Genomic DNA, 22,826 nt, shown 5'->3' with positions numbered 1-22,826 from the left:
GAAATGAGGAATTTTGGTCTTTCTGGTAACTGATTTTCTGGCAGTGATTTGTGACTGTGCTCGTTACTCTATCACCCCAAATCAGGCTGTGTGTTACCCACCCCATTTGAGAATCCCAATTAGCAGACTGCTGTGCCACCACTTTTCTCATATTTCTTAAATGAACAACCCCACTCCCCCAAAAATGCATGCCAAGAACTGGCAAGACCGCTTGTGGGGAGCCGTGCTAAGGGTACAGAGGGCACATCAATTCCTGGTTTTAGATCCCACAAAAAAAAGTTATTTAGTGTCCTTCAAATAGCATTGAGTAAATAATTTGCAATAAAAAAAAGAACCCAGTGACGCATCTAAACTGAACCAAGCCCAATCTGTCCCTCGCAGCTGGAACTCGGGCGCCGTGGCCAAGCCAGGCGCCTCTGGGGCGGGGGCGGCCGGAGCCCCTGAGGCTGGCGGGCTCCGATGTTGTGCTGCGGCGACGGCCCCGCTGATCTCCCGACTTGCCTGGCTCAAGCAGCAGTGGGGCGGCGCAGCCCTGCCTGCCCTGGGACGGCGGGGAGAGGAGACCCGGCGACCGGACCGCCTCCCGCCCCGGGGCGGGCGCTGGTCCTGGCCTCGGCCCCGGAGCAGGCGCATAGGCCAGAGCCCACCATCCGCGACCGCTCGGCAGGGAAAGATGGCGGCGGCGCTGCGGTTGTGGAGGCGCGGTGTCCGTGGCGCTGCGGCGGCTTGCTTCTCTGGCACCGGGCGGGTAAGGCGCTCCCTGCTGTGGTGCGGCCGAGGGCAGTCGGCCGGCGCCTCGGGGGTGCTCCGCGACATCCCTCCCCGCTCCCCCGGGGCTGCCCGGGCGCCCTTGTCCCGTCAGAGGACACGGCGCGTCGCCCCTGACGGGCCGTCCCCGAGCCTTCGCAGAGGTGCGGCCTCTGCTCCCCTGGCCGTGGCCCCCTGCCCCACCGCAGGGCAGTTCCCGTTTCTCTCCCGTTCCGGTACCGGCTGTGGAGGCATTCGTGTCGCCCTTTGATCCCGATAGCAAAGTTACTCAGGGCGATTTAGGTGAAGTGGTTTGAGCGTTGCCGTCCAAGCGGTGACACGGCTGATTTATGTGGGTGGTGCTGGAGACCCTTCCTAGTGAGTTCTGCCCGGGCACAGCGCTTCTTACCAGTGCTTCCGAGAGGGCCTTCTGCAGTGGTTTCATGATCCACTTCCACCCCCTGGGTGAGGGTTGTTTTTTGGTTTGTTCATCTTCTGGGTGGGGCGGTTTAATGCTGTTTCCTGGCTTCTTTATATCTCTCTTTACACCTGAGGTTTAATTTCAAACCTTGACCTTAAATGGTGGAATGATTAAATTGAGTGAATCCTGTCATGGAAGCCCCTTGTGCAAGCTAGCAACGGGACGACAGCAGTCCCACGAGAAGATGGCTGAATGATACCAACTTTACTGGCTGCTTGCATTACAGTACTTTTTTTAGTCTTAGTGCAGTCTTCCTACCTGCGCCTGCTGTGGCCTGCTCCTTCATCCTCCTCCCCCGAGCAGGAGGAAAGTTGCTTGCCCAGTTTCTGTGGCGGTGAGCAAGAGGAGCAGGCTGTGTCGGTCCGTAACAGAGCACCTGGTCAGGGAGACTCAGTACAGTGTGGGGCTTACCTCCAGTTATCTCCTTATACTGGAGGGAGTCCAAACGCCGTCTTGATTTGCAGTCTCTGCCGTGAGCTGAAGTTCTCCGGAGGGAGTCCTTCTCTCTCCCTGCATACCTGGAGAGAGATGATACAAGTAGGGGAGTATTAAGAAAGACCCGAAAGAGAATCTTCACACTCCCCTTTCCTGCAGGCTTAATAGCATTCTGGTACTCCGTGAATATACGCAGGTTTTATTGTCATTGTGAGAATTAAAAAAAAAAAAAAAAATCAGTATTTTACACACATTTGGTGGCAGATCTGATCTGTAGAACTTTGTTATTTCAGAAAAATGTTGTGACATTCTTTGTATTTTCCATTTGGTCTGCTTGTGTTCCTTAGAACCACCTTTGCTTTTATTTTTTTCTTTGTGAGAAGCCATTGCATATAGCTGAAGAGTCCAAGTTCCAGAAAGGATCCCTAAAGTACATCTTTAATACAAAAGCCGTAGGACTTGCTGCACTGGTTTACTTTTGTGATAATTCTAGCTTTAGTTTGAGCTTTACTTTCTTAATTTTGTAATTACTGTTTAGTAAATAGAACAGTAAGTTGTAATATTTTTACTATTTTAAAATAACCTTTCTTCTTCATGTCAACCTGTTGAACAATCGCATGTCTTTTATTAACAACACCATACAAGAGTAACCATTCAGTCTTCTTTCGTAAAATTATGGTAAAATTTTTTGTATTCAGATAAACACATTAAACGCTCAAGTACAAACTAGTATTAGAGAAAACAAATATAACTTATATTCTTGTAATTTTTTTGCACGTCAAAAATAAAAATAGTCCAGTTTCATCATAGTTAGAAGTGTTTGCAGCTTCGGATGAAGGTAACTTTTGTATTCTAAATAATTTGGGAATTTCTGAATTATTACTGTAATGCTGCTATCCCAAAGCATTTAACTCAGTATTTATTTTAGGGCTTGAGTTAGTTTAATGTTTTAGGATGCTAGAAATATCCTCTTGGCTATTTTTGCTGTGACTTTCTTGGTGACATCACAGATTTTCATTGCAATAATGAGATATTTTCTTATTAACATGGATCACTAGATGTAATACTGAATTTTCTTCTCTTTTCCTGTATGTTTTTAAACATGTACCAACTGTGCGTCTTTTTGCAAGGACCAGTTCATCACGAGCTAATTTGCTGTAAATGGTATTTCTGCTGGGACAGAGTATATATATATAACCAAACCTTGCACAATTTTGTCTGGGAGATGGCATTGGTTTGCTTAGCAGCTCCAGTAACAATTGGGACAGGTCTCATGGAATTTGATTCTGCCCCATTCTCCAGTAAAGAAGAATGTTTTGTTGACTACAGTAGTAAAGGATCAAAGCCTTGAAGCTACTATTGAAGCCTTTGAGTTTGTAAATATATACACATGTAATCTCAAAATCACATGGATTTGTTAAGGCTAAACTCCTTATGCAAAAAGTACAGTTCATCTGTCAATCTGGAACCCAGATCCTGCTGGGAGTCTGTAATTAGCTGGTAATGGTTTTCCATACACTTTAGTAAAAGTGACAGACATCAGAATAACTAACTTTCAAAATAACAAAAATCATGATTAAAATATTTTTTCAGTAGTTCTCTAGTTGGACTGGAACGTCTAAAAATAGCTCAGGCACTTTCCTAGTCTAGTATTAGCATTTATGTGAAGGTCCATGTGTTTTAGTATAATACAATCTAATCATTCTTACATTCAGTTTATAATAAGCCGGTTATGGTTGTTACTTCCACTGTCATAAGAAAATCTAATCTTGCATAACAGTCCTGTATACGGAAATGAGAAAAAACTAACTTTCCTCTTTTTTTTTTCTTTTAGTTTTTCAGCTGTGGGCCAAATGTGCTGCATCAAGACAGCAAAGCTCCGCAAGCTGCATTCTTTCCACCTCTTCAAAAAGTGATGTTGCCACCAAATACCTTTCAAGGGAAAGTGGCCTTTATAACTGGTGGAGGTACTGGGATTGGCAAAGGGATGACAACAACTTTGTCCAGTTTAGGTGCCATATGTGTTATAGCAAGCCGGTAAATATTAATGAAGACGTTTTAGAGCTTTCATTTAGTACTGAATGCTGAATGGATCTGTTTTGTTCTTCATAATGGATCTTGCTTTCTTCTCCATAAACTGGATAAATTTATTCTATTTACTCTATTTCAGTACACTTTTAAATTATAACGTCATGTTGTAAATACCAGAAACTTGCAAATCCATCTACAAATGTCTCATGGTGTAATCAGCAGTAGGAGGAAATAAACTAAATGCATTTCCGTGAAATGTGGCAGCAAAATAAACGACCCAGAATATTAGACATAAATTCAACGAAAGCCTAAAAGAGAATAAAAAATTGAAATAGCCATTACTGAACATTTTGAATATATTATTGCAGGTGTTCTTGATACAGACTTGAATTGTAATAAAGAATTAAAGCCGTTCCTGTTAATGCTTATGACTTGAAAAACAGCCCTGATTTTCCCTTAATGAAGATGATCTTTCTACAGTTCTCTGACGTAGCACTACAGTAAAGACTAGAAAAACAATCTCATTTTTAATCAAAATAAGCAAAAGTGGTGTGACATTCGTCCAAACAGTGGTTTAGATATTTAGTTTTAAATCTGAATATGCATGTCCCTTCTAAAATACTAGTAGAGTAGTAGCTAAAACTAAGTTTGTTATGATTATGTACTCAGAATGAAAATATTTTTTCTAGCTTATCATGTTCGATTAGCTTAAGATAGTCTCTTACTGTAGTCACTTTGAGTTGCTTTGAAGTAGCACTAACCAGAAATTACTGAGATTTAGGGTTTTCTTTCCAAAAGTTAGTGACTAAATATAGTTTTTATGTTAAAGCTCAATTTTCATGAAAATCGACAACATGCACGTATGCACACACGTTTTAAGTTTTAGCTCATATTTGCTCGGAAAAAATAATCAGATTTTATTAATCTGAATTGTAATTGCATTTAATTGAAATTTAGTGACATATACTTATTTCTAGGAAGCTTGATGTTTTGAAAGAAGCAGCAGAAGAAATTTCTTCTAAAACAGGGAATAAGGTAAATTTTTACAGAATTGTGAATGTTAGTTATTATACTTAAGATGGTTATAGGATTTTTATGCATTTATGTGGTTCTGTGGGCATGTTTAATTTGCGTGATACAATTTTAAGTCTTACAGCTGCTTTTGCGTTATTATATAGGTTCATGCCATCCAGTGTGATGTGAGAGATCCAGTTTCGGTTAAGAACACTGTTGCCGAAATAATCCAAGTGGCAGGACATCCTGATGTAAGTGTTCTAGTGAAAGGAAAGAACTTCAGTCTTCATTACTGTAAATACTCTGCATAGTAGGTATGAAGAAAATGACTATGACAGAAAGTTAATGGAATGTAAAGAGACACCAGACAAAAAGTGGCAGTACTTCAAGATAAAGTTCACAGTTAGGCTTTTTACTCTATTCCTATGGTTCTTAAAATGCTTAGTGGCCAAATAGACAAAAAGTTGTTGTCGTTACTCTAAGGACTATCATTTCCTTTGTGAACAGTGGGACAATTATGATGGGATTCTTTGAATTAATTAAGTGAACAGAATATTGCCCTTAAATCCTCTTGAAAAGCTGACTTAGCTGCATTAGTACTGAATTACACCTGTTGCTTATTAATGGAATATGTCACAAGAAATGGAAGTAATCATAAACTACTTCTTTGGTCCTTGCTTAGCTTATTAAAATACACTAAGAAGGTTCCAACTTGAAAACTAAGTTCTCATAAAATCAAGAAAAAAAATCTTCAGTCAAGCTAAGCATATAGTTTTTAATAGTTTGGCACAAAACGCAGAGGTCTTTACATCAGACTGTTGCTTTGAGACGGGTGGTCTGATGGGGTCTGAACAATGATAGGGACCAAATTCCAATATGATCGTGGGAGAAACAACTCAGATTCTGCTAGCTGATAGAAAGCGTGATGAGGATGTAAAGGATAATCAGTGAGATTTAAAACTGTTCACTGTAGATTTAAAACTGTCCTATGTGTATTGTAGACACTTTGCATTCACCAAAAGCTTGCTATAGACAGGGAAGAGAACCTGCTGAATACTAAATGTGGTAAGAAGTGGAGAAACTATTTCTCATAGCTATATGCTATCACAGTGCTATAAAATAAGGCAGCTCACTGTGCTGATTTGTAGACAAGATACTCTGGATATTATTTTCACTACTAGCTACTGCAATTTTTGGCCAAAGCACATCACAATCTCCAGGTTTTAAGTGTGTGCAGAGAGGGCGGAGATTTCTTCCTATATATGACATTTTTAGTACACCAGTAATTTTCCGAATAAATACTTCCCATGACTTGTTCTTTACAAGCATGTCCTTTCTCTTTAATTTCACATATTCTGTGTGTTTAAGAGAGACTGCAGAGTAAATTGAATATTCAGTTCTTTTTGTCTAGTTTTTCTCTTAGTGACAGACATGACATGTATGTTATGAATACTGCAAGCCTGGGTATCACTGCCCCTGTGCATGTGAGGGGAGATCTCAAAGATAGACATTAATGGCAGTATCATGTTTCTTCTAGCTTTGTTTTGTTCATTCCATCCCCAGAACTGTTACTCCCAATTAGAAAGCAATCATTCTTTTGTCATATGGATTGTTTTGGCAGTCATATATATCTACCTACCTGAAAGATCGTATCATGCAGTCCTTAGTTCACTGATTTTATTATTGTGTCTTTGCTATATTTATTCAGTGATTCAAGTAACCTCTTCAGTATCTTGAGGTGTTTGGATTTTTTTTTTTTTCTTTCTTCAAACTGTGGGGAGGTCTTCAAATTGTATTTACCATCTATACGTATAGTTTATGGCTGTTGTATTTTATTTGTTTTATATTTGTGCAATATGTGCTGTGCTCTGTTTTTTTATTGACAATTTTAATGTCTTAATTTAGCCCAGTTGTTCTTCAGGACAAAGACTTTGTTTTATCTGCAAACCTACAGGAATCTAGGTGCCATTTCATAAGTAGTACACCATTTTATTGCTTCAGCATATTATATTATTATTAAATAGACAAGATCTGGCCATATAAGTTTCAGTTTAAAAACTGCTTATGTGATGCTTAGTCCCCTTAAAAAAATATATCTGACTTGCTAGCTTGAATGGCTAAGCAGATGGTATATTGAAAGTATCCTCTGCCCAATTATTGTTTGTAGAAAGGTGACAAGTGGTGGATATACATCTATTCAAAAAAAGTTTTGTAGAAGTTGCTTGCAGTTCATTAAATCATAATATTCTCTTTGTCATAACTGATTAGACTTCCTGTTATGCAACAGTCAGCTAATCCAGACTTTAGTCATCAGGTCACCTGAACATCTTTTCCTTTTTCCCATGCATCCATTATGTTAAATATGATATGTGACCTTGGAATTTGGCGGGGACAAACTTTTCTGTTAGGATGCACTTGAGACGCTATGAAAAGTAGTGACTTAAGTCACCCTCTACGCTTACAGTTCCTTAGGACTAGACTAGTAACTACAGCAGTTTGGAAATACAGCTCATTTTCTGTTACTGATACGTATCTATGCTGCAGATGTTAAAATTTCTGATGGATTATTCCCCCCCTGTTTTCCCTGCCTGCTCCCCCCCCCCATTTGGTGAGGATATTTTTTACTTTTCTACCTGGAAACACTAAGAAGTTCCTTGTAAATTCTTTTGCTTTTCTCTCAGGAAGAGTTATTTTTAGTTAACTCTTTGGTTTTCCTTTATGTGTTTCAGGTTGTGATAAACAACGCAGCTGGAAACTTTATTTCCCCTTCTGAACGACTTTCTGCTAATGCATGGAAAACAATAACTGATATTGTGCTTAATGGTACTGCTTTTGTAACTCTAGAAATCGGAAAGGAGCTCATTAAAGTGCAAAAAGGTATCCTAAAATTAAGATAAATGATAACTAAGCATAGTGACATAATATTATTACTTGCCCTCCTTGCCTTACTATTATTATAGCCAGTTTTGAGAGTTGGAAACTAAACACAATTTTTAACATCTGTTTTAGAAAGAAATTTCATTTTGAGTAAAGCTGTACTTAAATAGCACACAGTTGAACTGGGCAGCAATAACTTCATTGTAGAATCTGCCTTTAAAATTGGACCCAGAGATTGAATATGAAAATCTCATTACAGAGCTTGTACTAGTTGTAAAACGTTTTTAAAATTTAAAAAATAAGGCTTTGTTTAAAACATATGCTGTTCTTTCTTTTGAGTCTTCTATATCTATGTTGGTTTCATTGAGCAATCGAACATGTGGCATTTATTTAAATGAACAGTAAGTCAGGATGTCACTTTGAATTTTCCTCCTACACTTAAATAAATAAAAATCACAGCTGTGGTTCTCACAGAGAATATTACCTTTGAGATAATTTGAAAAAGAAATTAAAAATTGAAATCAGTATTAGATTTTATTTTCCCAGGTATAATTCTTAGTTCTAGACTACCTCGGAGTTTAATCTAATATTTTGGCTTTACCTTAAAAATGTGATAGTTCTTTGATATACTATTTAAACAAAGATTTACTTAACCAGATTATTGTCTTTAAGGGAAAGATAATGTGTGCCCTTCTATTTTATATCACAGATTATATACAAAGAATTGCTTTCATTTTACATTATATTGTAATTATGAATTCAAAAACATGAGCTTATTTTTTGATCAGAATGATATAATCTCAAATAGCATTTAAAAGCAGTGAGGTATATTATTGTGACGCCCTCACTTCTGAATCCTGTTTTCTAGGTACAGCCACTGTGTTGAAATAATCCTTTTTGTATTTGCACTGTATATCTCTAACTTCTGAATTAGTTGAATTTCTTCAAAACTCCTCTCCAAAAAGTACTCGGTGGGTTCATACTATTTAATGATAACAATATGAAGTTAATGTTGTTTCAGTAAGTCTGTAACAGTTTTGGTCAGTTGACAAAGTATGTCCCACATATATTTTAGCAACACATGAAAAAATAATTTCCACCATTCTAGTGCTAATATCCCCACACTCAAAACCCATCCCCAGCTCTGACTTACTATATCACTATAGCAAACTATTGTAATAGTTTGCTTTATGGCTGTCCAGTTGCATGCAGTGTCTCTCTATAGTAATGTGAAATATGGCTTTAAAATGCCTTTGTCTCTGCTGCTGTTGAATGAAAAACTACTTTCCTTGCTTCCCCCTTCAAATTCGGCAAAATCCAGAAGTCATTCACCTTCGTGTTGTCTCTCTTCCTTTCACTTCTAAGTTTCCAAAACATGAATTTCTTTTGCTATTACAGGCATGCCTTCTTTCTAGGGGATGCCGTCTGTAAGACTTTTTATTTAACGCTTTCTTTAAGACATGTTTTTGTAAGTAAATCAAGTGTACCTGTTTGACCGCTCATTCTCCGCCTTCATTTTCTTTTTACTTGCTTGTTTTTTTACGTTTGAGCAGAGACCTTAGTTTCTGAAGTAATTTAGATGCTACCCAATGCACATATTTTAGAACAGTCTGTGAGGATACTATACATCTGACGGTTACTAGAACACTGGCACATCCTTTAGGTCTGCAGCGTGACCTACATTAAACCTAATTTAGTAAATAATAAAAGTGCTCTGCTTTTAGACTGTAAGTTTGCACTGGTATTTAAAAGGGATTTGTAATCTGCTAGTTCATTATTTATTTATGCACTAAAGTTTTATAAAATGAGAGGAGTTAACTGGTTAGATATTTCCATTTTATGAATATAGACTTTAGAAATAAAAACTGTATATGAACTGGAGTGTACTTTAAACTTCAGAGCTGTAAATTTATCAGTCATTCCTGCTTCTGTGTTAGGCTCGCCCAACTCACCTCTATTTAACCTGTATTTTAAAAATTCTATTGTTTAGTTTTGCAAAATGTATAATTAACAATCAACTCTAGATAACTTCAGAGTTGTTCTGTGTTTTTTGCCTCTGTTGATTTTTCTTTTTGAAGTCTCTTACTGTAGACTACTTCTGTATAAGTAGGGTCCATGTTTTATGGGTATCTGCTGGCATTTCTATCACTGCTTGTTTATGGTTCTCTTTAGTTTCTCTTGTGTAACATTACTGTAATTTTTTAACTGAATCTCTACTTCATCGTCACATACATTCTGTCAGTAACGTATATTGTTTTAGAAATATCCCTTGGGTACGTATTCTAATTTATTTTTTTTTTTAAATACAGTAAGTAGAACAGTTATTTTAGTTACTGTGGCGTAAGTAGTGAACTGTTATCCCTTGTCCTCTATTTCCCAGTTACAGTAAGTTCATGCTAGTCATTGATCAGACAATTAAAATTTGCAATTAAAATAAAGATTAAATGAACATTTGCAGTTTCTATTATTTTCCATAATGTTTTTGCAAAATCTGTTGTAAAATATAACATATTAAAAAAGTGGTCTTTCTATAATATAGTTTGTTGTGATAATAATGGGGAAAAAGTTATGCAGGTTAACTTTGTCATAAGCCCTACTGCAGAAAAAGCTTCTGAAAATTTCTTAAAAAAACTCTTCCTCCCGCCCCACCCCCCCCACCCCCACCCGCACGAACTTTCACTCTAGTCCTAAACTGTCATTTTAAGATTATACCAAACCTAATTGTTAATGCTGTTGGTTTTGGTTTGACACCACCCCCACCCCCACCCCCCCGCGCCAGGAACTGATGAAATTAGGGCTAGGGCAGCTTCTAAAAAGACACTGTAAGATCTTAGGCCTTCGCTCCAGGTAGACTGATTGGCACATATAAATTCATTATCAGTAGAAGTCTGAGGGTTTAGACCTTTGGAGCCTAATCAATAGCTATTTACACTTACATGGAACAGCTCTTAACATTTGTGGAAAAGGGGGAACTGAAATGAAAAGGCTTGAAAGCCAAGCTTCCTAGACTAGATTTTTTAAAATCTCTTTTGACAACCCAGAGTGAAATGGCATCCCTTACACTTGAGCTGCAAACTTCTGTACCACTGAGGTTGCTTTTTACCTTAAGTTCAGAGTTTGATCTTCATGCATTTTTTGTTTGTTTGGTGTGTTTTGTTTTGTTTTAAATGTTTTTGCAACTTCCAGGAGCAGCATTCCTGGCTATTACAACAATTTATGCAGAGAGTGGTTCAGGATTTGTGTTGCCGAGTGCCTGTGCCAAAGCTGGTGTAGAAGCAATGAGCAAGTGAGTAATATAGCAAAATGTGTGTTCTGCTTTTCACATCTAATTGGTCTATAAAAATGAAGTGAGTTGGTATAGTCTTCCTATTGCATTGTATCATAAGAGAACCTTCCAGCCTCCAGTATCCTAGCAAGAAAATAGTGTATGCTGACAGCTTCTTACAGAAGGAAGTATTAACTGCTATTAATGTGGTGATTTTTATCACAAGGACGAGTGGGTGATTTTTATCACAAGGATGAGATAAGGACAAGTGGAACTACTTCTTTTGGCAATAGCAAGTTCTAAAGTTTCGATTACAGAGTTTCAATAATCAGATTCTCTTGCACTGTCATAGGTAAACCAGCACTTAAAGACAGTAATTAGGGGAACTGTTCGAGGTCTATAGTGCTTTCCACTTTCTTTTGTCTCAGGAAAAGATGTGCTTGTATTTGGGTGGAGTATACTGTTGCTTCACCTATCTAGTTTCATAAAGAAATGTGTTTTCTATCACTGTTTTAAATTAAGGTCTGCAGTTAAACTTAATTCAGAACAGTATCATGTGACGTATCCATGTTACTTGGCAAACAAAGGGATTTTTATCATAATTAACTGTAGGGCAGTCCTTCATAGCAAATGAAGTAGTAGTGTGTACTTTTCAGAGACTTTATGACCCAGCTAATTCATTCACTGTAATAGATGATCTATCTGAAGTACTGCTTATGCAGAGAAAATGTTGCCATAAAGCAAAATTATTCTGCTGGTTTCATTTTAGAATGTAACCTCTGGTTTGTGTTATTTCAAAACATCTAATATGAGAGCGGTGTTGAAAAATGTTAGAAATGTATACTTGTGGGATAGTCTAAATTACCAGAGGAAGATGGTGGCCTAGCAGTTGTTTGTCAAGGAGTTTAGGTGCCAAAATCATCTGTATGATTTGCAAGGGAGAAAGAATTGCTTCTTCCTGTTGTTTTATCTATAATGCATCTATTAAATCAATATTCCTCTGTTTGTGAATGTGATTTTTTTTCTTCTCTGAAATGTTTTTGATAAGAACAAAAAAAAAACCCTAAAGTAAAAATGCCTCTTTCAGGATAATTCTAGTATTTACATATTTGATTCAGTTTAATTTTTTTTTTTTCTGCATAGCATTATTAAAATATTGTGTTTAAAATACCGATGCATTCTATTAATGAATTTTTAGGTCTCTTGCGGCTGAATGGGGTAGATATGGCATGAGATTCAATGTGATTCAACCAGGTCCAATAAAAACGAAGGTACATAGCATGAAGCGAAACACAGCCTTGAATATGCTTTGTATTACAGGCTTAACTTCAAGATAGTCTAGCCTTTTCTGTAAGTGTTAAATTCAAGTATGAAAGATGCTCTAACCTTTTCTGTAACTGTTAAATTCAAGTATGATTTCCTTGGTAGTCAAGACTGTGCTGGAACACACTACTTCTCAATAATTCTTTGGTAAAATAGAATTTCTTAAGCTTCTGAAACCTGCCACTGCCCCTTCTACTACACTAATATAAATGAAACCTTTTTTTAGTGTTTCAGAGAAATGTTATATCAAAATATTTTATGTTGATTCTTATCAACTCTGTACGTACATAATTTGTCAAGTGAATTCTTGCACTTGTTGGAGTAAAAGTGCCTATTTCTGCCTGAACTCCTAATTTTTAAACAAAACATCTCATCAATTCAAAAATTTCAGAATCTTTTAGGTATATGAGAACAGAATCTTAGTAGTTTTGTTGAAAATCACAAAACTAGAAAGAGAAAAACTAAGTCAGGAAGGAAATGCGAAGCTTCGATATGAGTGAAAAGGAGGACTGGAGTGTTTGAAGGCAGTAATCCAGACCAGCTGGAACAGGAAGAAAAAAGAAGGCAGTCCTGCATGAGGAGAGAGGAGGATCTGTTTCACATTGCACCAAAATATTACAATTATGAGCAGTAACAGCTAATAATAGTATTACTACTACCTGTAAAATATTTCACAGTTGGTTTTGCTGTTGTTCTGGGCGTAGGGGTGCAGGGTTGCTTCTTTTTTCTTTCTTTCTTTCTTTTTTTTTTTCCCTTTTTTCCTTTTGTCAGTATTAGATGCTACACTGGCCAACTGCGTTTTACCTTTTTTGACTGTAAAGAAGGGTAAGTGGCACTATCAGCAGGGTTATAAGAATGTTGAGACAACATTACAGGAGCAGGCCAGAAGTCCTCCAGGCCTTGTATGTGGTGGATTTTTAGGCAAGAGTAGAAGAAAAACTTTTAATGACATTTCTTCTTTACGTCTCCAGCCTCTGGCAGTCTATGGCCCAGGGAGTTTGATAAAGTTGATATCTCTTCATATTGTAATCATCTTGATAGATTTTTTTCTTCCATTAGTTTGTCCTGTTCCTTTTTTAATCCATATAAACTTTTGGCATCCACTATATCACGTGGCAAGATCACTTGGATTTATAGATTCTCATAATTTTTGGCAAGTTACCTACTTTGAATGTCAATATGGCTACCTCCTGTTAACATTTCTGATTTAAACTAATAGCGTATATCCCACTTGAGATACTATGCATTTTTAATAAGGAACATAGTTGTCATACTGGTTCCAAGTTAAAACTTCTCTGAAAGCATAAAATGGCAGACCAGCTTTACTTAAAACAGCACGTTGCAAAATTGAGGCTTTCTGCCTTAGGGGCTACATCCATGCCTTTAAAAACCATGTAAGTCATGATAGGAAAAGGAAAAAGCATACAAGCGCAATACCATTAAGCTTATAAACTGGCATTTAAAAACATGGCAATAGAAGACTTAAACGGCATGAGTACACCCATGATTACCTAAATTACAGCGTGCTTTAACTCTCATAACTTCAGTAACTTAACATAAATAATACATTTCTGATTTTGCCTGAGGAGGTTGTTTCCTTGTGGAGGAGCCAGGAAGAACAGAAAATCTCTTCTGTTTCCCATGCTATTCTAAGCTATTCAAATACTAAAATTTCCAGTGACTTAGTTGAGTTCTAGCCATTGGTGCAATTTAACCGAACTTGATTTTTTTTTTTCTCTTTTCTTTTCAGGTTTAATTACACTGTGTCATGTATCATTTTTCTGTTACTTTCCTGCTCATCTTCTCTCTTTGTTCCTCTCCCGTGTCAGTGCAGCAATTTTGAGTCTTGCTTATTTCCTCAAATGTTTATCAAGGGTGTTTGAGAAACAAAGTTTCTCAACTTTGTTGAGAGTAAGTTTGCAGATGACACCAAGTTGGGTGGAAGTGTTGATCTGCTGGAGGGTAGGAAGGCCCTACAGAGGGACCTGGACAGGCTGGATCGTTGGGCCGGGGCCAACTGTATGAGATTCAACAAGGCTGAGTGCTGGGTCCTGCACTTGGGTCACAACAACCCCACGCAACGCTACAGGCTGGGGGAGGAGTGGCTGGAGAGCTGTCTGGCAGAAAACCCCCAGACCTGGGGGTGTTGGTTGACAGCCGCCTGAACATGAGGCAGCAGTGTGCCCAGGTGGCCAAGAAGGCCAATGGCATCCTGGCCTCTATCAAGAATAGTGTGGCCAACGGGACCAGGGAGGTGATCGTGCCCCTGTACTCAGCACTGGTGAGGCCGCACCTTGAGTACTGTGTTCAGTTTTGGGCCCCTCACTACAAGAAGGCCATCGAGGTGCTGGAGCATGTCCAGAGGAGGGCAACGAAGCTGGTGAAGGGTCTGGAGCACAAGTCTTATGAGGAGTGGCTGAGGGAACTGGGGTTGTTTAGCCTGGAGAAGAGGAGGCTGAGGGGAGACCTTATTGCTCTCTACAACTGCCTGAAAGGAGGTTGTAGCGAGGTGGGGGTCGGTCTCTTCTCCCAAGTCACAAGCGATAGGACGAGAGGAAACAGCTTCAAGCTGCGCCAGGGGAAGTTTAGGTTGGATATTAGGAAAAACTTCTTCACCAAAAGGGTGGTCAGGCATTGGAACAGGCTGCCCAGGGAAGTGGTTGAGTCTCCATCCCTGGAGGTATTTAAAGAACGGATAGATGTGGTGCTTGAAGACATGGTATAGATGAACTTGGCAGTGATAGGTTGGCTGTTAGACTCGATGATCTCAAGGGTCTTTTCCAACCTTAACGATCCTATGATTCTAAGATTATTAATCCCGTCTGTTTCTCATAGATAAATAGTGAGTGACTATCCCGAACATGTTAAATTCCAGCTTATCTCCCTCAGTAGATGCATATCAGTGCAACAGGGATAAATTCTGTTTTCTGTTCCCTACTTCTTTTTCATCCTACTGACAAAGATGGTGTAGACAGTTTACTCACAAATGTTAAGTTCCATATTGTTTATGTGGAGTCAAATCTCTGTTGGATTTTAATTTCTGATACAGTTATAACTCCCCCTGCCCCCACCCCCCCCACCCCAATGTTTCTCTTAATTCTCAGGGTGCTTTTAGCCGCCTTGACCCAACAGGCACGTTTGAGAAGAAATTTTATGAGAGGATTCCCTGTGGCCGTCTGGGAACTGTAGAAGAAATTGCAAATCTTGCTGCCTATTTCTGCAGTGACTATGCAAGCTGGGTTAATGGAGCAGTAAGTTTTAGTTGATCTTGTTTATACAATTAACTTGATGATGGTCTGAGTTTTGCTGACATTTGTTAAAGCCCTGGTTTCAGAAATGAAACAAAAACTGTTACTTTGAAATTCTTTGCAAGCATTATTACACTTCTAATTGTAATGCATGGTGGTTAGTACCTTTAAAAAGAGCTTTTAAAAATGATTGAATTAAACTATTTTGAACATGGGTTTTTCTGATCCAAATCAATAAAAATTACTTTCACAGTTCATAACAAGGGAACGCTACAGAAAACCCACTATTATTAAATATACTTCTTATGCTTTTTCTAGGTTATTAGAATGGACGGTGGAGAATATGTTTCGATGGCAGGAGAATTCAATGATTTGAGGAAGGTATTAAATTCCTTGCTTGCTATTTCACATTCAGACAAATACTTAGATGTGTAATTATTATATGGAATTCCAATAAAACGCTCTTTTCTTTTATTAGGTTTCCAAAGAGCAGTGGGATATGCTGGAAGCAATGATTAGGAAAACGAAAGGCTCTTAAAGTATGTAACGGTATGGTGGGGATTTTTGGAAATGAAGCACTACTTTTTCATGAATATTTAGAAATAACCAATTGAGAAATAGCCTTCAGAATCTTTTGTATGCTGATTTCAACAAAACATTTTGAAATTGTCATCTTTTGAATATGGCCTGTATATATTTGCCATCTACAGTCTAATATGTTACCAGTAGTGAACAACAGTTGTTCACTGAAATTTTATTGTTCTTTAGATTATGTCTTACATAGCCATGCCGGGGTCTACAATTAGCTTTTTTTTTTTTTTTAATATTTCAGAGGATTTTTTTTTTCTTGGATACCTATCTCTTAATATTGTAATTCCAGTAGCATTTCAGGACTATCATAACTGAATATAATTGTTAAGCTGAGGAAAAACTAAGGAATTAAGTCCTAATCTTCACACTTCAGTACTAAGTCCTAAACTCACGAATAACAAAAGTTTCAGGTTATCAGCAGGACTACATACACTGAGATAGGATGTAACTCCTGTGGTTACTTACAAAATCTTGAAATACATAACCGTCTTGGTCTCATCTTTTGCTGACATTTTCAGTCTGTTAATTCTCTTATGCTGAACTTTAAAAATGGCATTTAAAGACTAGCAGTGCCTTTCTAAGGAGCTTGCTCTTTGTCATGATTAAGTTAATGTTCTTGAAAATGAAAAATTAAAAATCATTTGATATTAATGTGTGACTGGGGGAGTCTCCATAAAAAATGGTTTACTTAAAACTACTAACGGACATCAGTAAATCGGGACTGAAAGCATTGAAACCTCATTGGCTGAGATCTACAGAAATCTTTAGGTTTCATTTGCGTTCACAGACTGGTACTAAAGAAGCCTTAATATGGCACTACCTCTGAATCTAGTCAGTTTATCCATCCCAAATAAGCAGGTGATTAAAAAAAAAAAACCAAAAAACCCCCAAAAAACCAACCAAACCAAACCAGTGTTTATTGCTGTCTCTCTTTTAGTAGTATTAAATTTTCCAGATTAGGGGGTTGCCATTTGTTTGTCCCTCCTGCTTCAAGCAATGGATGGAATTCTTCAAAGAAATTAACAGGCTGTATTGGGTTTGCATGGCAAGGTTTTTGTAGTGGGGGGCTACAGGGGTGGCTTCTGTGAGAAGCTGCAAGAAGCTTCCCGTATGTGCAACAGAGCCAATGCCAGCCAGCTCCAAGACAGAACCGCTGCTGGTCAAGGCCGAGCCCATCAGGGATGGTGGTAGCACCTCTGGGATAACAGATTTAAGAAGGGGGGGTGGGAGTGCACAACACCACCAGCAGTCAGAAGAGAGGAGTGAGAATATGAGAGGAACAACCCTGCAGACACCAAGGTCAGTGAAGAAGGAGAGGGAGGAGGTGCTCCAGGCGCTGGAGCAGAGATTCCCCCGCAGCCCGTGATGAAGACCATGGTGAGGCAGGCTGTGCCCCTGCAGCCCGTGGAGGACCGCACGCCGGAGCAGATGGATGCCCGAAGGAGGCTCTGACCTCGTGGGAAGCCTGTGCTGGAGCAGGCTCCTGGCAGGACCTGTGGGCCCGTGGAGAGAGGAGCCCAGGCTGGAGCAGGTTTGCTGGCAGGACTTGTGACCCCATGGGGGACCCACACTGGAGCAGTCTGTTCCTGAAGGACTGCACCCTGTGGAAAGGATCCGTGCTGTTCGTGAAGAACTGCAGCCCATGGGAAGGACTCACGATGGAGAAGTTGGTGGAGGACTGTCTCCCATGGGAGGGACCGCATGCTGGAGCAGGGGAAGAGTGTGAGGAGTCCTCACCCTGAGGAGGAAGGAGCAGCAGAGACAGCGTGTGATGAACTGACCACAACCCCCATCCCCCTGTGCTGCTTGGGGGGAGGAGACAGAGAAATCAGGAGTAAAGTTAAGCCTGGGAAGAAGGGAGCGGTGGGGGGAAGGTGTTTTAAAATTCAGGTTTTATTTGTCATTATTCTACTCTGATTTGATTTAATTTCCCTCATTTGAGTCTGTTTTGCCCATGACAGTACTTAGTGAATGATCTCTCTCTGTCCTTATCCCAACCCATGAGCCTTTTGCTATATTGTCTCTCCCCTGTGCAGCTGAGGAGGGGAGCGATAGAGTGGCTTTGGTGGGCACCTGGCATCCTGCTGGGGTCAACACACCACACAGGCTCTGGCCTTTATAGCCTGAAATCCATGCCTTTTTAATTGTTTAATCAGAGCTTCAGACTGTGCACACATACAAGCGTAGACAGAGCTGTATGTGCTTTGAAATTGATACAGTGGGTTAAGAGTCAGGAATCTCAAAGCAGTTCAAGAATGTATTCCTTCAAGTGCTGACAGCGGTCTTGTCACTTTACCCACACTTCAGGCCATACTTACATATGCCAGCATCTGACTTTGAAATCATTTGGTTGCCTTAATACAAAGCTGAAACAAGCTAATATATGTTCTGCTGAAAGGGTGGATTTATCAGTGCAGGCTTCCGTGTGCCAGCTTTCTCCTGAGAGTGATGGTCCTAGGGGGGATCGAATAGCATCTGTGCCACTGATAATAAAACAAAGCAAATGTGTTTATCATAGCAGCCTTCAAGGTGTCTCTTGAACGTAATGTAAAGCTTTTTTATAGCATCTTGGATTTTGGTAGGTTTATTGTCAAGATCAAATTCTGACATGATATCCACATCTTTTCCCCAAAAAGTGATTTAATTGAGAAGCTAGGCCCATATATACTGTTCATTGCTCATTGTCCTTTGCATACATTTTCTCTTCATATGGGACACAGTTGCAGATCAGGCTTTGACACTTGGAAAAAAAAAATGTTTCAGAAAAGAAAAATCAAAGGTATGGTTTGTGAGCTGTGGTATGATCAAGTATTGCTATGCATTATTTAGTAGCGTATCCTCTGGAGGCTGTCAATAAAACTGAGTTTCCACAAGTCCCCTGCATCTGTGGGTGTGTACGACTTTTACTATAGGAAGATTTGTCATGTGGTTGAAGTACTGGACTGAAATTGAAGATAACCATGTTCAGTGTCCAACATCGTCACAGACTTTGTGGGACCTTAAGTTATTTCTGTTGCATCTGAACAGCAGGGCAGGTACACTTTGCAGCATTCCCTCAGGAACTGGTCACCTGAGGCAGGGAAAGTGGCACATTCCTATTAGTTCACAAAACATAGGTCCTGGGTGGAGCACAGGTGGAAAAGACCAAGAAACAAGGCACGTTCCCAGTCTCAACATTAAGTTAGGATCAAGCCTGTACTTGGCTTTGGGGGCTAGGAGGTGCTGCTGGCTGCCACATACTCGTAATCCATCTCTTCCCTGCATATAAATTAATAGTAACAATACTTTTATTTTTTAATATTGCATACTTGTTTTATAAACCTATGTACTGTTTAATGTATTTTTTAGATATTGAAAGCAGAGGCATTTTTTTTGGTGGGGGTAGGGTGAAATGGGAAAGAAAGGAAGGGCAGAGGAGAAAAGGGGGATAAGTCTAGCCCTGCTACCATTATTTTTTTCCAAATATTTCAGCAGTAGGTACCACGGTGCTTAGATGTAATGCCTGCTGGCATAGTAAATGCCAGAAATCCATTACATGGCTATAAACACACAGATTCACTATTCTTTGGCTCAACCACCACTATAATATTGCTTTGCCTGCATATGTCCTTTGTTTAGAAAGTAAACTTTTCAGAGCTCAGTTCAGAAATGTTTCTCTTCCATAACAAAAGGCAGTGGGTTCCTATGCAGAAGTACTTAAATAATTTCAAGTGCTTTCCCAGTTTAAAATGAATACTGCTTCTTGACCTAAAATTAAAACATGAAAAGATCGTCGTCTTTCCTTCATTGCTTTACTCATCAGATTCAGGCCAACTTTGCATCTATGAGAAACTCGCTTTAATTCATGGTGAACCTTGCAGGGACTGAAGCTCTTTTCCGAACCATCAGAGTTACCGGAACATGTCCTTCAAGGGTGGGGTTTTTATCTCCGTTTGATAAGGTCAGAATATTGAAGGGAGGCCTCTTAAAGCCTGTCTTGTAAATAGATACTGGGTATTTCTTCAGTAACATAACATTTATCACTTGCAGAAACAGGTATTGCTTCTGAAGTATCATCTTCTACCTGTTTACTGTCCATAGCTAAATGAATTATTAATTGCAAAGTGACAAGAAAATATTTTTAAAGCATATATTATGCAGTGATAGAACCAGAAAGCACATGTTAAATTTTAATGAGCATCTATAAGAAGAATAGTGTGTTTTATCTTACCTATACCAATGGCATCCATTTCAAGCTGTGCGAGTTAGTTGCTTTTAGATTCTGAACGTTCTGTGTTGACAAGATGTATACAATGTGTTGATGCAGGTTTTAGAAATGGCATATAATGTTTTAAAGAATTATATGTTACTGAGTAGTTTATGAAATATTTCCTAATATATAGACTTAGTTAAGTGAAAAAACTTAACTCTGATCTAGCCGTCCACTTTTGCAGGAGAATGGAATAGTCTGGCTTGGATTCCTTTACGTCATTAAAAGAGTTGTTAGAGGAACGTTACTATGAAGAGATGAATCTTGAACATCTCAAGTTTATGTTTTACCTGAATACAATTTAATTGTTTGTTACTGAAGTAGCAACACATGACATCTGAACTCAGGAAAAGGACAAGAGAAAGTAGCTTTATAGCGACTACTTAACCCAGGCCGTGGCCGTGGCTGGCTTGGCTTGGAAATTCCAACAGAACATGTTCCTAAATGCCCACGAGGATGAGACTGTCCTGAAAGAGGCATAAAACATCCCTAAATCCCAAGAGATACGCAATCCAGGAACATGCTCTGCAGTTTTATATTGTGCAGACTATCACAATTGTATATCACAGACTGACATAAAGCATAGTCGTTACTGTTACTTTATTCAAAACATAGCAAAAATGGTAAGACATAGTATCCCCGTTCTACACGCTGTCTTATGCTGACATATTTGCCCTGTTACATTCCTGACCCTACCTCAGCTGGGCAGTGAGCCACAAGCTAAAGGGGAGTATGAAAAAAGTATTGCTTTGTGGCATAATAATTTTATGGAGATGAAGTTGGAGGGACAAGAAAGTAAAGGGATGAGTCAGAAAAAAGGTGATGGTATACATTGGAGATCACGAAAGGAGTCAGTGGGGTTGCAGAGGCAGTTTAATTTTCATGGAACACACAGAAAACTTTCCTGGAATCCAAATACCTTTTTTAAAAATTACTTTTACATGACCCATCAGCCAAAGGTGTTAACACTTCCGTGAACTCAGATGTCAGACACTCGCAAACGAGGATTCGTTGTCTGGGTTCAGCTGAAAAGTACATCTTGTCTGCTTGATTAAATCTTGAAATTAGCCTTTTTATTTCAGTTGATGATTTACTGTCTTTGAACACGTCTGTTACAATTACTTAGATTAATTCTGTGCTGTAAAAGGGGTATTGTATTATAGTAGAAGCTTATAAACAAGTTATGAAAATCATTTGAGGTTGCAAATGAAAGAGATTAATTGTATTACCTCTTCGCTATGATACTAGAAGTGCTGTCAATCTTCGGTTCTCCTGTTTCTGGGAATTCCCTCCTCTTGAATATTTCATTACTGTTGAGAATATTGCTATTATTTACCAATTCAAGAATCTGCTTTACAAGCACAAAACGACAGTATGTGAGGGAACTATAGGTTCCTACCTGTCTGTACTGGCTTCCAAGTTCATTGGCACATGAACTGCTTATTTATCTTTCCTTTTTTTCACATGCTGGTAACACTTGAGTAAAGACACTGAAGAGCAAGGAAATTTGTAACTTTATCTAACTCCATGGAGCTTCTTGTGTTGTAGCTGCTAAACATGTAACCCCACTTTAACCAAGGTAAAAGCTTCTATCTTTCATCTGATAATTTAATATGCAGTAAAATAAAATGATCTTTGGGATTTTGGTGCATTGGCCTGCTTTTAATTAGTGCAGAACAACTTCAGTTGATTTCAGAGGGATTTGGAGGTGCTCAGCACTTCAGAAAATCAGGCCACATGTATTTGGGTCCCTAAATATGGATTCTGAGCCTCCTCGTAGACACAGCAAGTAGGTGTGCATTTCGATGTGCCTCCACAAGCAGTGATTATAACCATGATTATGATGAAGGCTTAGGATAAATGCACAAGATGCCAAATGGAAATGCATCAGAAAAAGCTAACGTTGTCTAATGTAACAAAGACTTAATCCTAGTTTAAGTGGAGTTTAGCAGCAGCATGTGCGTATTTTGTGAAACAAGGTTCATTTTACATAAAAACGCTGCCAGTTCTCAGCATTCTGATCTGTATTTGACATTTGCACATGGAGTATGCTGTCTAGAAATTTCTTAAGCTTGCTGAGGTCATCTTTTCAAAGATAAGTAACTAAGTTGTAAACAGGGGAGATTAGACCAGTGCTATGATACCATGCATAAAATGTTCGGGGTAGAGCAGTGCAGCAGTGAAGGAAAGCCAAATGGCTTGCTGCAAGGCCCGTGTTCAATCCTGATGAAGCTGTCGGTGAAAATTAGCATGATATTCTCCATAACGGGCAGTGGTTTGTATCAGAGCTGCCAGTGGGGCAGTGTTAGTGACTTCGGATCAGTTGAGGCCCCTGAGGTGCACTGATGGACTGCGTTGTGGGCACAGCTGGAAGCAGGCACTCACTATGCCTGACCTGATGCTGGTAAGGTTTACGTCTGTCAGCAGATACTGCATTTATAATGCCGAAGGTTTTTAAAGGGCCTAATAGTTTCTGGAATTTTTTTTTTCTTTGAGCATTACTAAAAGTTTGGTGTTTTGTGCTTTAAAATTAATAGAAAATCACCTTCTTACTTAATTTGAATA

General features: G+C 39.0%; 1 protein-coding gene across 1 annotated transcript; it reads left to right on the top strand.

Moving 5' to 3' along the window:
* The first annotated feature begins 412 nt into the window (after positions 1-412).
* DECR1 (2,4-dienoyl-CoA reductase 1) lies at positions 413-21,902 on the top strand. Its single transcript, XM_009469281.2, has 10 exons — positions 413-748; positions 3,498-3,700; positions 4,672-4,729; positions 4,873-4,959; positions 7,438-7,585; positions 10,772-10,871; positions 12,049-12,121; positions 15,278-15,424; positions 15,740-15,802; positions 15,900-21,902. The coding sequence occupies exons 1-10, from the start codon at positions 674-676 to the stop codon at positions 15,957-15,959; spliced, it is 1,014 nt and encodes a 337-aa protein (XP_009467556.2). The 5' UTR covers positions 413-673; the 3' UTR covers positions 15,960-21,902.
* Positions 21,903-22,826: the final 924 nt, after the last annotated feature.

Source organism: Nipponia nippon, unplaced genomic scaffold (assembly GCF_047370975.1).
Source record: "Nipponia nippon isolate SJK-2023a ecotype South Korea unplaced genomic scaffold, ASM4737097v1 scaffold_1, whole genome shotgun sequence".
Classification (NCBI taxonomy): Eukaryota; Metazoa; Chordata; class Aves; order Pelecaniformes; family Threskiornithidae; genus Nipponia; species Nipponia nippon.
This window is presented reverse-complemented; position numbering and strand designations above follow the sequence as displayed.